The sequence below is a fragment of the Mytilus californianus genome, unplaced genomic scaffold (genome assembly GCF_021869535.1).
Source record: "Mytilus californianus isolate M0D057914Y unplaced genomic scaffold, xbMytCali1.0.p SCAF_2, whole genome shotgun sequence".
NCBI classification, from domain to species: Eukaryota; Metazoa; Mollusca; class Bivalvia; order Mytilida; family Mytilidae; genus Mytilus; species Mytilus californianus.
The window spans coordinates 12,613,344-12,626,066 of record NW_026262668.1 but is presented as its reverse complement, the minus strand read 5'-3'; the positions used below and the strand labels follow the sequence as shown (position 1 = coordinate 12,626,066).

At 32.0% G+C, this 12,723-nt stretch overlaps 1 protein-coding gene across 1 annotated transcript; it reads left to right on the top strand.

Annotated features, from left to right (window-relative positions):
* Positions 1 to 4,720: 4,720 nt before the first annotated feature.
* On the top strand, positions 4,721 to 7,954 carry LOC127729263 (zinc finger MYM-type protein 3-like). The gene is made up of 2 exons (XM_052236999.1): positions 4,721 to 6,335; positions 6,885 to 7,954. Exons 1-2 carry the CDS (start codon positions 5,536 to 5,538, stop codon positions 7,318 to 7,320), a joined length of 1,236 nt encoding a protein of 411 aa, XP_052092959.1. The 5' UTR covers positions 4,721 to 5,535; the 3' UTR covers positions 7,321 to 7,954.
* The last annotated feature ends 4,769 nt before the right edge of the window (positions 7,955 to 12,723 follow it).

The following is a 12,723-nucleotide window of genomic DNA, read 5'->3' as shown; positions in this document are numbered from 1 at the left end:
AGAAAAACAAGTAACAAAACACAGACCAGACATAGCAATGTATTTATACATACACCCCACAACAAAACAAAAGTACAGACCTGAGAGTACTCGTAGTTACTGACAGCTCGTCAAAGCCAACATTTATATATAATGGAAATATATACCTACTTCAAGTAAGCGCAATATTATTATACATTCAATTAGAAATTAAGTTTACACATTATATACAATATGAGTGGTTGTTGATTAACAATTTTTTTTCTAAATTTTTTTTTTACATGTACACTAGATATTTCCTTCTCAAAAACTGGTAAACGAATTTTGAATTGAAGGGCTTTTCTTGGAGTGTAATACGCCCTGCTTGGTACTTACAAATGATCTTTTCTACATACAACATTATTTAAAATGAAATGCATTGTTTCTAGGAAATGACAGCACTGTTCATAATTTAAAACGAATAAAAAGTATCAATCTCATGAAAATTCGATATATGCAAGATATTTTATAGGGACATCAGTTACACACCACTCCGAGATGTGTATCTCCTCCACAATATGGTCAGCCATGTTCTTGTGTCAGTCAACCCTGTATTAAAACTTTCTCAGCAGGTTTGTTGTATCTATATTTTTTAAAGTTTAGTATTTAAATTAAACTTCTTTTACGTTGTACAATATACTGTAAACCAACTCATAAGCTCGAGCTATTTTTTTTTTCTTGCGACTTTCGAAAGGAGAAAAATTTCGTGAATATAAAAAGTCGCGAATAGGTAAAACTTGGATCTTTCCTTATTTAACTTATATCAAGTATATTTGAAAATCGCGATATTCAATCGCCGCTAAGTGGTCTTGGAACTGCCAAACGTGAAATAGAATATTCGCGAAAATAAGCTGGTTTACAGTATTACCAGGCACAAGTTTACGACCAGTTTCTAGCAACCATTCAAGGAATAAAACCACTTGTTCATAGTCATATTGCTTTCTGTGTTAATTTCTGTAATTTAAAGCATTAATAGTTATTTCGTTTGAAGTTTAGATAAAGTCATTTCATGTTATAATTATACCTGGTTTGTGCTGTAAAATTAACTATATTTGGAGGGTATCGTGTTACTTACTCATTTGTTTTCTATGTTGTGTTTTTTGTACTGTTGTTTGTCTTTTTTGTCTTTTTCTTTTTTTTTTTGCCATGTCGTTGTCAGTTTGTTTTCGACTTCTTATTTTGAATGTCCATTTGGTATCTTTCGCCTTTTTCTTTTTAAAGCGCACTTGTTTCCCGGAAACTTTGTAGTACAAAACAAGGTACTGCTGAGCTAGGCAACAGGAAAAATATTTAATTTCATATATTTTGTTGTTTTTTTATTATTCAACAGAAACTTTCAACAAGGATCTACAATGATGACACGCTTCAATTTTATACCAAAAACTACCCAACTATTAAGCTTATTCATAAAGTTACAGTTAGTTTAAGAACAGTTTTGCCCACAAAATGAGCAAAGATGTCTGTCCTTATACAGGTTAACAATGACATGTATGAAAATATGTGCTGTTGATACCTCACATGGTTTTTGGCGCTACCTTAAAAAACAAAGACTATTACCCAATACGATTTTACGAAATCCAATAGAATAAAGCTATAATCCAAAAGGATATCACAAGTATCCTCCGGGATTTGTTTCTTTTTTAGGATTAACAAATCCTAAGCGATATTTGTTCTCCATAACATTTTGTAGGATATATATCTTTACTGATAAAATAAATGCAAATCTTTATGCAAATTCCAGGCAGCAGTTCACAAGATTATATTTGTGTTTTGTCCTAAATACGGTGTTTTGAAGCGTAATTCAACATAAGTATATTTGAAATAACAAATTTACATTTTAAAGTAACAATGCTTGCCGTATAATTTGAAGATGGATTGTCGGTTAAAAGCTTGTTCAAAGAATAAAACAGATTCCTATCACATAATTGCTGATATCTTACCTTACTGTACAGCAATCAAGCAATTTTATTTACTTTCTAAGCTTGATGTATGATGTAGTAGAGAATTGATAAGAAGTAGTGGATTCGGAAACGATAATCAACGAGCGACGTCAGTCGCGAGTTGATTATCGATTCCGAATCCACTACTTCTTATCAATTCTCTTACTTAAACCATTGCTATGGATTCTTTGTACAATTCTTTTTTAGGATGAGGAACAGTATCCTCCCCCTACGATTATTTCAACATTTTTTACTCGGAACCTAGTAAAACGTATCCCTTACGAATCACATATTCTCAATCAATTTTTCACATAAAGTGATTAAATATTCACTATTCGAACTGATTTGTTTCCTTTCATGGATGGATTATTTCAAAGCTGAAAATAAAAATCTGTTCACAAAATAATTTTATGGTCTGAATTAAAAAAAATACGAATTTCTAGAACAGAATATTAACCATATTTATTTTATTGAAGATACAAATAATAAGCATATATCAAAAATATATTTAAAAACGATGCTATATTCATCACTATGTAATAATATATTCATCACTATGTAAAGATAATTGGAATTAAAAAGTTTTGAACTCACCCCTTAAAAGAAAATGTATAAATGTATAAGTTTGAGTAAAAACAGCTCATCAAAAATTGTATGACAATGGAATCGGACGATGAGGATATATTTATAACTCAATCAAAGTTTTGTGATAATTCTACGAAAAGTGATGAGGATATAAGTGGAAATTTTCTTCTTATGTATGAAGATATATCATCTGCTTCTGAAAATGAAGCCACTCTTCCCAAAAAGCCGATTTATGAAGATATATCGTCTGCGTCAGATGAAGAATTAATGTGTACTTTAGTAGATCGTGTAGACTCTGACTTACGCAGTAAGCCAGGACCATCAAGGTTAAGCAAGATTGTGTCCGACAACAAAATAGAGGAACTTTCTGTTAGGAGGTCAGTATTATATTTATTCGAAATAGTATTGTGCTATATACATTATTTTAAAATACCACCCCCCCCCTTTTTTTTGCCTTTATACAAAAAATTACAAGATTACGCTTGATAGACCCCGTTCAGTACTAAACCTGATTAGGATTGAATTTTTTGAGAAAACGAGTCCAGAGTAAGTGAAATAATATGTTTGGCATTCATTTTTGGGGGAAATTATCAAGATACTTATGTCTACAAATAAAGGAAAATGGATGAAAAAAAGTTACAGAAAGAACTCACTCGATAAGTTTCCAGTTGCATGACTGTTATGAAAATTTCAGGTTGATAAGTTTGCTAAAACAAAGTCCGTTTAAAACTGAATTTTTAACCTGTATTTTCTCTTCTTTTAACTTAACAATTACAAAGAAATATGAAAAGATATTATGGGAAAAACTTAACAAAGTACCACAAATAACTAAAAAAACAAAACATTAGATTTTGATTGTTCGATTATCGTTTCCGAATCCACTACTTCTTATAAATTCTTTACTACTTCTAACCAAGATTAATATATTGGTAACATTAACCGAGCCCAAAAGGAAATGCATGATTGTATTTAACACGAAAAAAGATTTACCCTATTCAACTTGTTATTCTAACACCGTTCCGTATAAAAAATAAGGAAATGTGGTATGATTGCCAATGAGACAACTATCTTCCAGAAATGTAATGAAGTGAATGTAAGGAAATTATGGGTAACTGTTAGACCTTTAACAATGAGAACCTATACCGTATAGTTGATTATAAAAGGGTCCGACATGAAATCCGACCCTTTCCATATTCTACATGTCAATTTTTAAACAATAATATTAGCAAGCCACGGGTCGAATCAAATAGCTTAAAAATTCGAAAACGAGAAAGTCCTTTAATTAAAAAAAATAGATATAAAAGATGGAGATGTGATACGATTCAAAAGCTACAAATTTGTCAGATTTTCTCAAAATTTTGTAAACACCTTTGGCTCCTTAAACTGTATATGAAATTACTGATTCAGAACATTTTTATTGCCTCGCCTTGACGGAGTCAAAAAGCGAGACATAGGTATGCTGTTTCCGGCGTCGGCGGCGGTGTCAACAATGTATCAGTTTGTGATTAGGTCTAGTTTATGGTGAACCACTAGTGGTAGGTCAATGATATTTGGTATGCAGTTGTATAAGCATTGGATTATCTCATTTCCATGGAGATTATTTGGCCACGCCCCCTCTGTCATGGTCTATTGACTTTTAAATTTTTGCTTAGTTTTCATGTATTAGTTTGTAATTAGATCAGTTTAAGGGGAACTGTTAGTGGTAGGTCAATGATAATTGGTATGCAGTTGTATAATCATTAGCAGATCTCATTTCCATGGAGTATATATGGTCCTTACCCCTCAGTCACGGTCTATTGACTTTGAAACTTTTGCTTAGTTTACATGTATTAGTTTGTGATTAGGTCAGTTTAAGATGAACCATTAATATTAAGTCAATGATATTTGGTATACAAGGGTATAGGTATTTGCCAGTTTCATTTCCACTGAGATTATATAACCCCACCCCATCATTATGGTTTATTGACTTTGAAACTTTTGCATAGTTTACAAGTTAATGTTTGTGTTTAGGTTTGTGTAAAGAGAACGACACATGAAAAGTCAATGGTATTTGGTATGCAGTTGTATTAGCATTGGCACATCTGATTTCCATGGATATTGTTTAGCCCTGTACCTTCAGTCATGGTTCATTGACTTTAAATATTTGCATAACTTACATGTTATTAAAGTATTGCTATTTTAATTTCAACATATCCATTATCAAAATAACAAATAGGCGAGACATATCTCTGTGTTAACAGTTTTTCTAGATTTTCGACGCTATCAATCAAATTGGTGGTTTTTTTTTAAATATTACACCATAAGGTATTGGGGAAATCTAGATTCAGAATATTTTCTTTGCCATCTGCTAGACCAAAGTATTTTTTTCATCAAATTGGGGACCAGAATATTTTTTTTTTAGAAAAAAAAAACATACCCCCTTTTTGAAGTTCATTAGGCATCCGTTGTAAACATTAAAATCTAGGTCGTTGATTTTAAAAGTTTTGGGCTGATATGTATAAAACCACTCAAGTTAACATATCCAATCGTAGTAATAATTTATCTTATGACATGCCAAAAAAATCCGTTCGTTCGGGATAAATCTAAACTTAAGTAGTTTTATGCATATCAGCCCTGGTCAATAAGTCAAAGCAAGTAAAGTAAAGTAAAGTAAAAGTAATCTTGTTTAAATTCGGGTTGCATATATACATAATAACAAGGAACATGAGCTCTTAACTGCTTAAGTTTAGTCATATTTTTTTTTTTCGATAGATCGTTCGAATAAACTTTTGAAATAAAATATGATGATTATTATATTTAAACGATTAATCGTTTAATATGAAAAATCGTACTCACCAATGTAGTCCACGTTAAAGTATCATAATATACACTTGTTTAGAATTTTGGAACATCGTAGGTGTGTTCGAATAATAAGTATCACTTTAAATGTACCTAGTATTATACCCGACAAAAAAGAAATGCACCACCCTTCAAATTGAAATTCGAATATAAAATGTATAATATGAAATGTATAATAATAAAAATATCTGATAAGATAAATATGTCACCATCAAAATATTTTATTTTCAGTTTAGCTGAGAGTACTAAAAAGAAAATTAAGTGGGCATATAACCTTTTCAACACATGGAAAACACAAAGAAATGCCATAGCCGTAGCTGATCTCAGTCTTAATATAAGTATTATTTCACCAGATCTAGAAGTGATGACAAAGGATGAATTGTGTTTTGCTCTTTCTAGGTTCATCTGTGAGATCAAAAAAGAAAACGGAGAAGAATATCCCGGTCAAACCCTTTACGAAATTTTAATAAACATACAGTTATATTTAGAGGGAAAGGGGAAATATTTCAAATTTCTAAACGAAGATTGTTTTATCCAAATAAAGAATACACTCGATCACACTATGAAAGAACGAGCGAGTTCTGGTTTAGGAACTCACAAGAAAAAAGCACAGGAAATTACTTACGACGAAGAAAACATGCTATGGGAGAAAGGAATTCTAGGAAATACTACTCCGCAAAAGCTCCTTGATACGACTATTTATTTATTTGGTTTAAATTTTGCTCTTCGTGCTGGAAAGGAGCATCGAGATCTAAGATGGGAAAACAGTCAAATATCAGAGCACACGGATACAAATGGTGACTCCTACCTTGTATACAGAGAGGATGTTTCCAAGTCAAACCAAGGCGGACTGAAATCGCGGAAGTGCAAGCAAAAAGTGGTTTTTGCTTATGAGAACAAAGACAATCCTGACAGATGTATTGTAAAATTTTATAGAGACTACATATCTCATTGGTAGGTTTCCTTTAGCGACAAAGATTAAATTGCCAGTGTACTTTTTTTTATTGTCAACAATTTACCTTAAAATGCTAGCTTTTAGATTTCTTCCTACATGTTCTATTCTCAAAACAAGTAATTTTTCATGAATAAATTTTGCACAACTTGTAGCTTGAAAAAAACACAGGGACCTATATAATAAGAATAAGGAGATGTGGTATGATGCCAATGAGACAATTATCCACCAAAGTTCAAATAAAGTGGATGTAAGCAATTAGACAATCGTACAGCATTCAAGAACGAGAAAATCCTATACCGTATAGTTGGCTATTAAAGGCCCAAACATGAAAAAAAAGAAACAATTCAATTAAGAAAACTAAAGTCTTAATTTATTACAAAACAATTTTAGAAAAGAATATGACGGACATGAACCAACGACCACCACTGATCTATAGGCTCCTGATGGGATAGGCACATAAAAGTAAATAAAAAACCAAGAAAGGGGAAGGTTTAGTAAGTCCTTGGATTATACTTGAAAGATATTATAAAGTGTTTTGTATTTTTCAGCCCAGAAAAAAGACCAAAAAATGCCTTTTACTTGAAACCCATACCAAAATCGACTGGACAAGTTTGGTTTGCTACTATGCCCGTGGGTATAAATATGCTGACAGCAACAATTGCAAGGTTATGCAAAGAAGCCGGACTAAAGGGATTCAGGTCGAACCACTCGCTTCGTGCCACTGCTGCTACCAGGTTATATGAAGATGGTCAGGACGAACAGCTGATATCTGAAATAACAGGCCACAAAAGTAAGGCAGTTCGCGAATATAAAAGAACAAACACCGAAATGAAACGAAAGGCCAACCAGACGATCAACAGTAAGCCGTCAGAACAAAAGAAACCCCGTTCAGAACTACAAATAAACAGTGCACCGTCTACCTTTCAAGTGGATGGCAATAATATCAACATAACGCTTCAAGTAAACTTTGGGAATTCAAAGTAACGTGTGAAGGATTTTTATTTCAATGCTGTTTAAGACACAACTGAGTCGTGGATCAACTATCATGTGAAATAAATTTATGTACATGTACAAATATCTGATCTTTTTCATAAAGTGTCTTATGAATAAGAATATGTGGTATGAGTGCTTATGCCTTCATTGAATGTTGCTCGTGAACCGTTAAAATGTTATCAATCACATTTTTTACTACACACAATAAAATTTAGAACGGAAATGTGTCAAAGAGACAACAACCCGACCAAAGAGCAGAAAACAAGCATTTTATTCAATTGAGTTTCCAACCAAACAAATTCTGGGTGCTTTTGTTATCAGTTCTACGGAAGCGTATTAGCGCCACAAAGGTTTGCGTTAACGCAAACATAAGAAAAAAACATAAAAAAAATAAATTGTGTGGCGCTTATACGCTTCCGTACAATTCTTCTGTGTTCTGTATTGTCAACAACATTTGTTTATTGGTAAACATCAGTCATTTCTTCGCTTGTAATGTAATCTACTCACTCATCTCTTCAATTCAATGAACCATAGTGAGTAGTGTTACATTACAAATAGGTCAAAACTTCAGTGGATTCTTGAAAAATAATCAACTGTTTCTTGAATAGATGACGTCACAACAATGGTTTAAATATATATATCCATTAAGTGTGTAGAAAATATCTATATTTTTTCAACCGACTCTGTGACCTGAAGGTAGCGTGTTCGCCTCCAAAGCGGGAGCTCGAGGGTAGGGACCCCACCCAAAGCTACATCAAACCAAAACATTGAAAATTGGTATTTGCTCTTCGTCACTTATCACGCGATGTTTAGGAGAAATAGCAAAGACTAGTTGGCTTGTAGTCCAAATAATATGTACGAGAAGGGTGACATGTCTTCTTGTGAACTGTTACCTTAAATTGCAACTAACAATTATAATTCCTGGTTCACCATGTCGGTTTAGTACAAAACAGGGTTCATAATCATAACTCATCGTCCCGATATGCATGTTATATTTTCCACTGGACGTTACTCTGCAGTATTATAATTTTGAGATGACTTTGGTTGCAATGTATTAACACGCAATTATATGTGTTTTGATAATTCTCACATTTTGTAGATTTACCACCAATAACTACATTGCAACCACGAAACACAGGTATATATATATATGATTGAGGATACTCCGTTTTTTTTTAATTAAGATAAAAATATGGGTATAATATTAAAAAGGCATTTAGGGAAGGAAATAATGTAGTAAAGTTTTAATCTTTTTTTTGTCATTAAATTATTGGATGGTATTTAAAAAAAAATTCTTCTTTTGAAGGTTGAACGATGAACATTTTTTCAAATTTGTCTGCACTTGTTCTGCTGTTTTATGAAACATTATGTCAGATTTCTGTGATTATTATAATGATAAGGAGATGTGGTATGATTGCCAAGGAGATCCACCTCAGTCCAAAAGGACGACGACGTGAACAACTATAGGGTATTGTACGGCCTTCAACAATAAGCACAACCAATACCATATATTACGCTATAAAATGCTCCCGCAAGACAAAATGTAAAACAATTCAAAAGAAAAATCAATCACATGATTTATGCTAAAAACAACAAAAGAAAAACAAATACGAAAGAAACCAACACCTACCACTGCATAACAGTCTTTTGACTTGGGACTTTAATACACCATAATACACCATAAAAATTAATGGGAAGAGGCATTACTAATTATATTAGCACTAGGCAAACCATACAACCCAAACAAAAGACAAAAATCATTGTATCTTTTACGAACTGTATACACAAATTCACCCTAAGAATTATTGTTGTTCGTTTTATATTTTTTTAAAGTAAGTTCCTATATTTAAAGTCATAGTTGTTAACATTTGTTGAACAACACACATACGGTTCTAATCAATATACATGACTGTATTCAAACAGTGATTAAATACATGAAATATTTTAAAATCAAAATAATTCATTTGCACATTAGAATAAATATGTCTTGAAATGTCAACAGTTTTTTCTGGATTTGCAGGTTCTTGCAGTGATATACCAACGCGTACAAAGAATCGGTGTGCACGTTACCAGTCACAGTTACAAAAGTGTGAAAGCACTAACGCAGTTGTCAAGAGTATTGCATTTGGCGATTGTAAAACATATTGCTTATTGTGTAGATGTAAGTACTTTTTTCTTCAAATGCATTTTTCTCGTTGTCGTATAATCCATTTAGATGATTTCTTAATATATAAACTACTTTGTGCCATCTTCGCTAGCTGTTGACATTTATGTACGGTTTTATCAAGACTGTCTTGTGTCGTCTGTTATACAAAAACAATTGATTTCAGAACTCTTTTTTTATTTTGATATTGCATGGTCTTCCATGTACTCCGCTTGTTTTGACAAGAGAAAATTGAGTAAGCATTAAACTATATTAAGACCGACACATGTTTAACGTTCCAGTTCAGAGTCAGTGGCTGTCGTTTTTTAAATTCCTAATTAGGTGGACATAAGTTTATGAACACATCTTTTAAAAATCATCGGCACGTTTGTTCCAACCCTTTTCATCAATATATTATAAGCTTCTTAGTAACAAAGATTGTTTTATTTTTTTTTACAGTTATCTCTCGAATTTAGATGTAACCTCTTCTGCAAAGTTAGTGGTTGATCTTTGGTATATTTTAGTCACTGTTGAATTTTAACAAAATTAGCATATATCGGTAAAGATGCGCAATTCATTTCAGGTAGGCGATAATGGTAGCCTTATCATCAATTCATCTGCCCAAATCTTATACTTTGCTATGTATGATGGCTCGTTTCGAAACTGAGACATTTTCACATATGTGGTTAAATTTTCGGGGTACGCAGTGAATTTAATTTTTTCCCTAATTTAACACACTCCGAAAAGGCTTTAATGATGCGGCTTCTCGAGGTAAAAAATCCTTTCTTTCAATAAATAAGTTCTTTGAAAATTTTGTTCTTTGCATACATTTAATAACTCCATAGTTTTTACACCTTTATTCTATGGTCCTTTGCACTCCAAATCTCCGCAAATGCTTAAGCTCAGTCACTAGTTGAAAATTGTAATATCACTGCACAGAGATGTTTTGTTTACGCACTACTTTTGTGTTCCAATTTGAGGCACTTTTGGAATATTGACCAATATTGAAAGCCATCATTCTGATTTTACCAATATTTTTGTGTGATCTATTTTTGTATGACATTGTGAATAAATCTGTGTATTTTTGTCCATTTTTGAAAGAAAATTTTTTCAGCACTATAAAGCATTGACCCTAATATCGCTAGATTTATTAATTCTGAATACTATGTGTAAGCATAATTGATTTCTTCCAGTATACCTTCACAGGTCACAGTATGGATGAAACATCTGATGATTACCTTCAATTACAACATACAAACTCTGTTGAAGCATTGAATAACATTTTCTGATGTCTAAAAGTACTTTTTAACTGAGAAGTTATGCAAAAGTGTCGATTTTTCAAAAACCCTAATAAAATAATTGTTACCACTAATAATCTGGTATTTTCAACCTTAGAAGCCACGCTGAACTGTTGTGAACGCTGAATGCTGAATAAAAAACAACCCCTAAATACATGGATACAAAACACTTCGTTATTGGAATAAATCATTCCGTTTGGAATATCTACGACATAACAAAAGTTGACATACGAAAAGCCATTATTAAAGCCAAAATCTTATTAGGAACATTCATCCTTAACTCTGATAGAGATAAATCAAACCAGTCTCTAACATCATTATGCTAGCTATGTCGTTTATCCGATGAATATATTACTCATTTTCATCTAGACTGTCCACTTTTAGCGAAAATTCGTACAACTTATTTCGAACCGATAAAAGAGGGGTCATACAAAATACTGTTGCCAAAACATGCCCGGATTATTCAACAACAAACTGGATATGATTAGGCTGATCATAGACTGTAGAAACTTTACCCAACTTTAAACTGACACCAATATCATGGATACAATTGAAGCATCTACTAGGGAACTTTGCTACAGGCTTCACATCAAACGCTTGAAAATTCTTGAGACAATCGGAGGTTGACGGTCTAAAGCAAACACTGTAAGACCAAAAGATAAAAGCGAAAGACATTTGTTTAAGTATCGTATTCCGTGTATATATATCGTACTTTCTGCGTGTATAAGAAAGTGTATATATTAACTGGATTTTACCTTTTACCGAGTGAAAAAAAACAATTTACCGTGTATATAGATATAAACATTTTATTTGAATTTATCCTTGGTGTTCCTTATAAAGGAAGTTCATACAGGGAGAAGAAGAACGTCATAGCTATCATGTTATTTAAAGCGCAATGATGTGCAAATTTTTTAAAAACTTGTCTTTTTACATAATTCTACTTAAAAAAAAGTTTGTTTAAATGTATTTAAGTGAAGACCCTGCATCTGTGAGAAAATGACATTTGGCTTTTAAATAAACAGTATGGCATCACACATATAATGATGTCATTTAATTACGGCTGATTAAAATAATGCTAAGCACAGTTTGCAGTGTTACATTACTAACAATTGCATGCATAAAAATATAGCAATTTACACATTTCTTAAAATTGTTATGATATTGTAATTATCATGTTTATTTATCTTGGCCTGATTTGTTTTGTGTGGCCTTATAAGATATATAATTGGGCTGTTAACTAATTATAGATGTTTACAAAATAATGTTATAATTGTGCAGTTTAGAAATTGCTAGCACAAGCATAGATACTGATGGAATGATAGGAACTTTCTATTTGACTTACATAAAAATTCCGAAATGATCATAATCTACGATGCGTGATTTAAACTTCTACAATATTCTAGAAGTTTCCCTTCTACAGTTTTCTAGGGGTTGGATTGACAATTTTATTTACGAACGACATCATACTAGTTTATAAACGTACTGGACATATATTCCATTGGATTCCGTACAGTTAAGAGAAAAATTCCGTATAAAGAAAAGACAAAGGATTTGACATATATCTTAACAGTAATTAGTTATTTCTTGTAAAATTGTGTAATAAATCATGTTGAATTTATTATTGATTTTTTTGTTGTTGGCTACAATTTAAAGGTGATTTCTGACCGTAACAAAATATTTGTGTCTGTTTATTTGACTGTTTTATTGACCAGCTGCTAATTAATGGTCAAATAATTGGTGTAAAACACATGTTTCAAATCATCGTATGACGTATGTTGTTTCCCTTGCATTATCAGCTATTCCTGTAGATTTGAATGATAATGGCATTATTATGTCTTTTGTGTGTCATGTTGACTCACAATTTAACAATATTAAATGCTCGATTAAATGTTTTCATAAGAAGTAAGTTCCTTATTTAAGTCAATGACATGTGCCTTTCAGCGTCTTTTATAA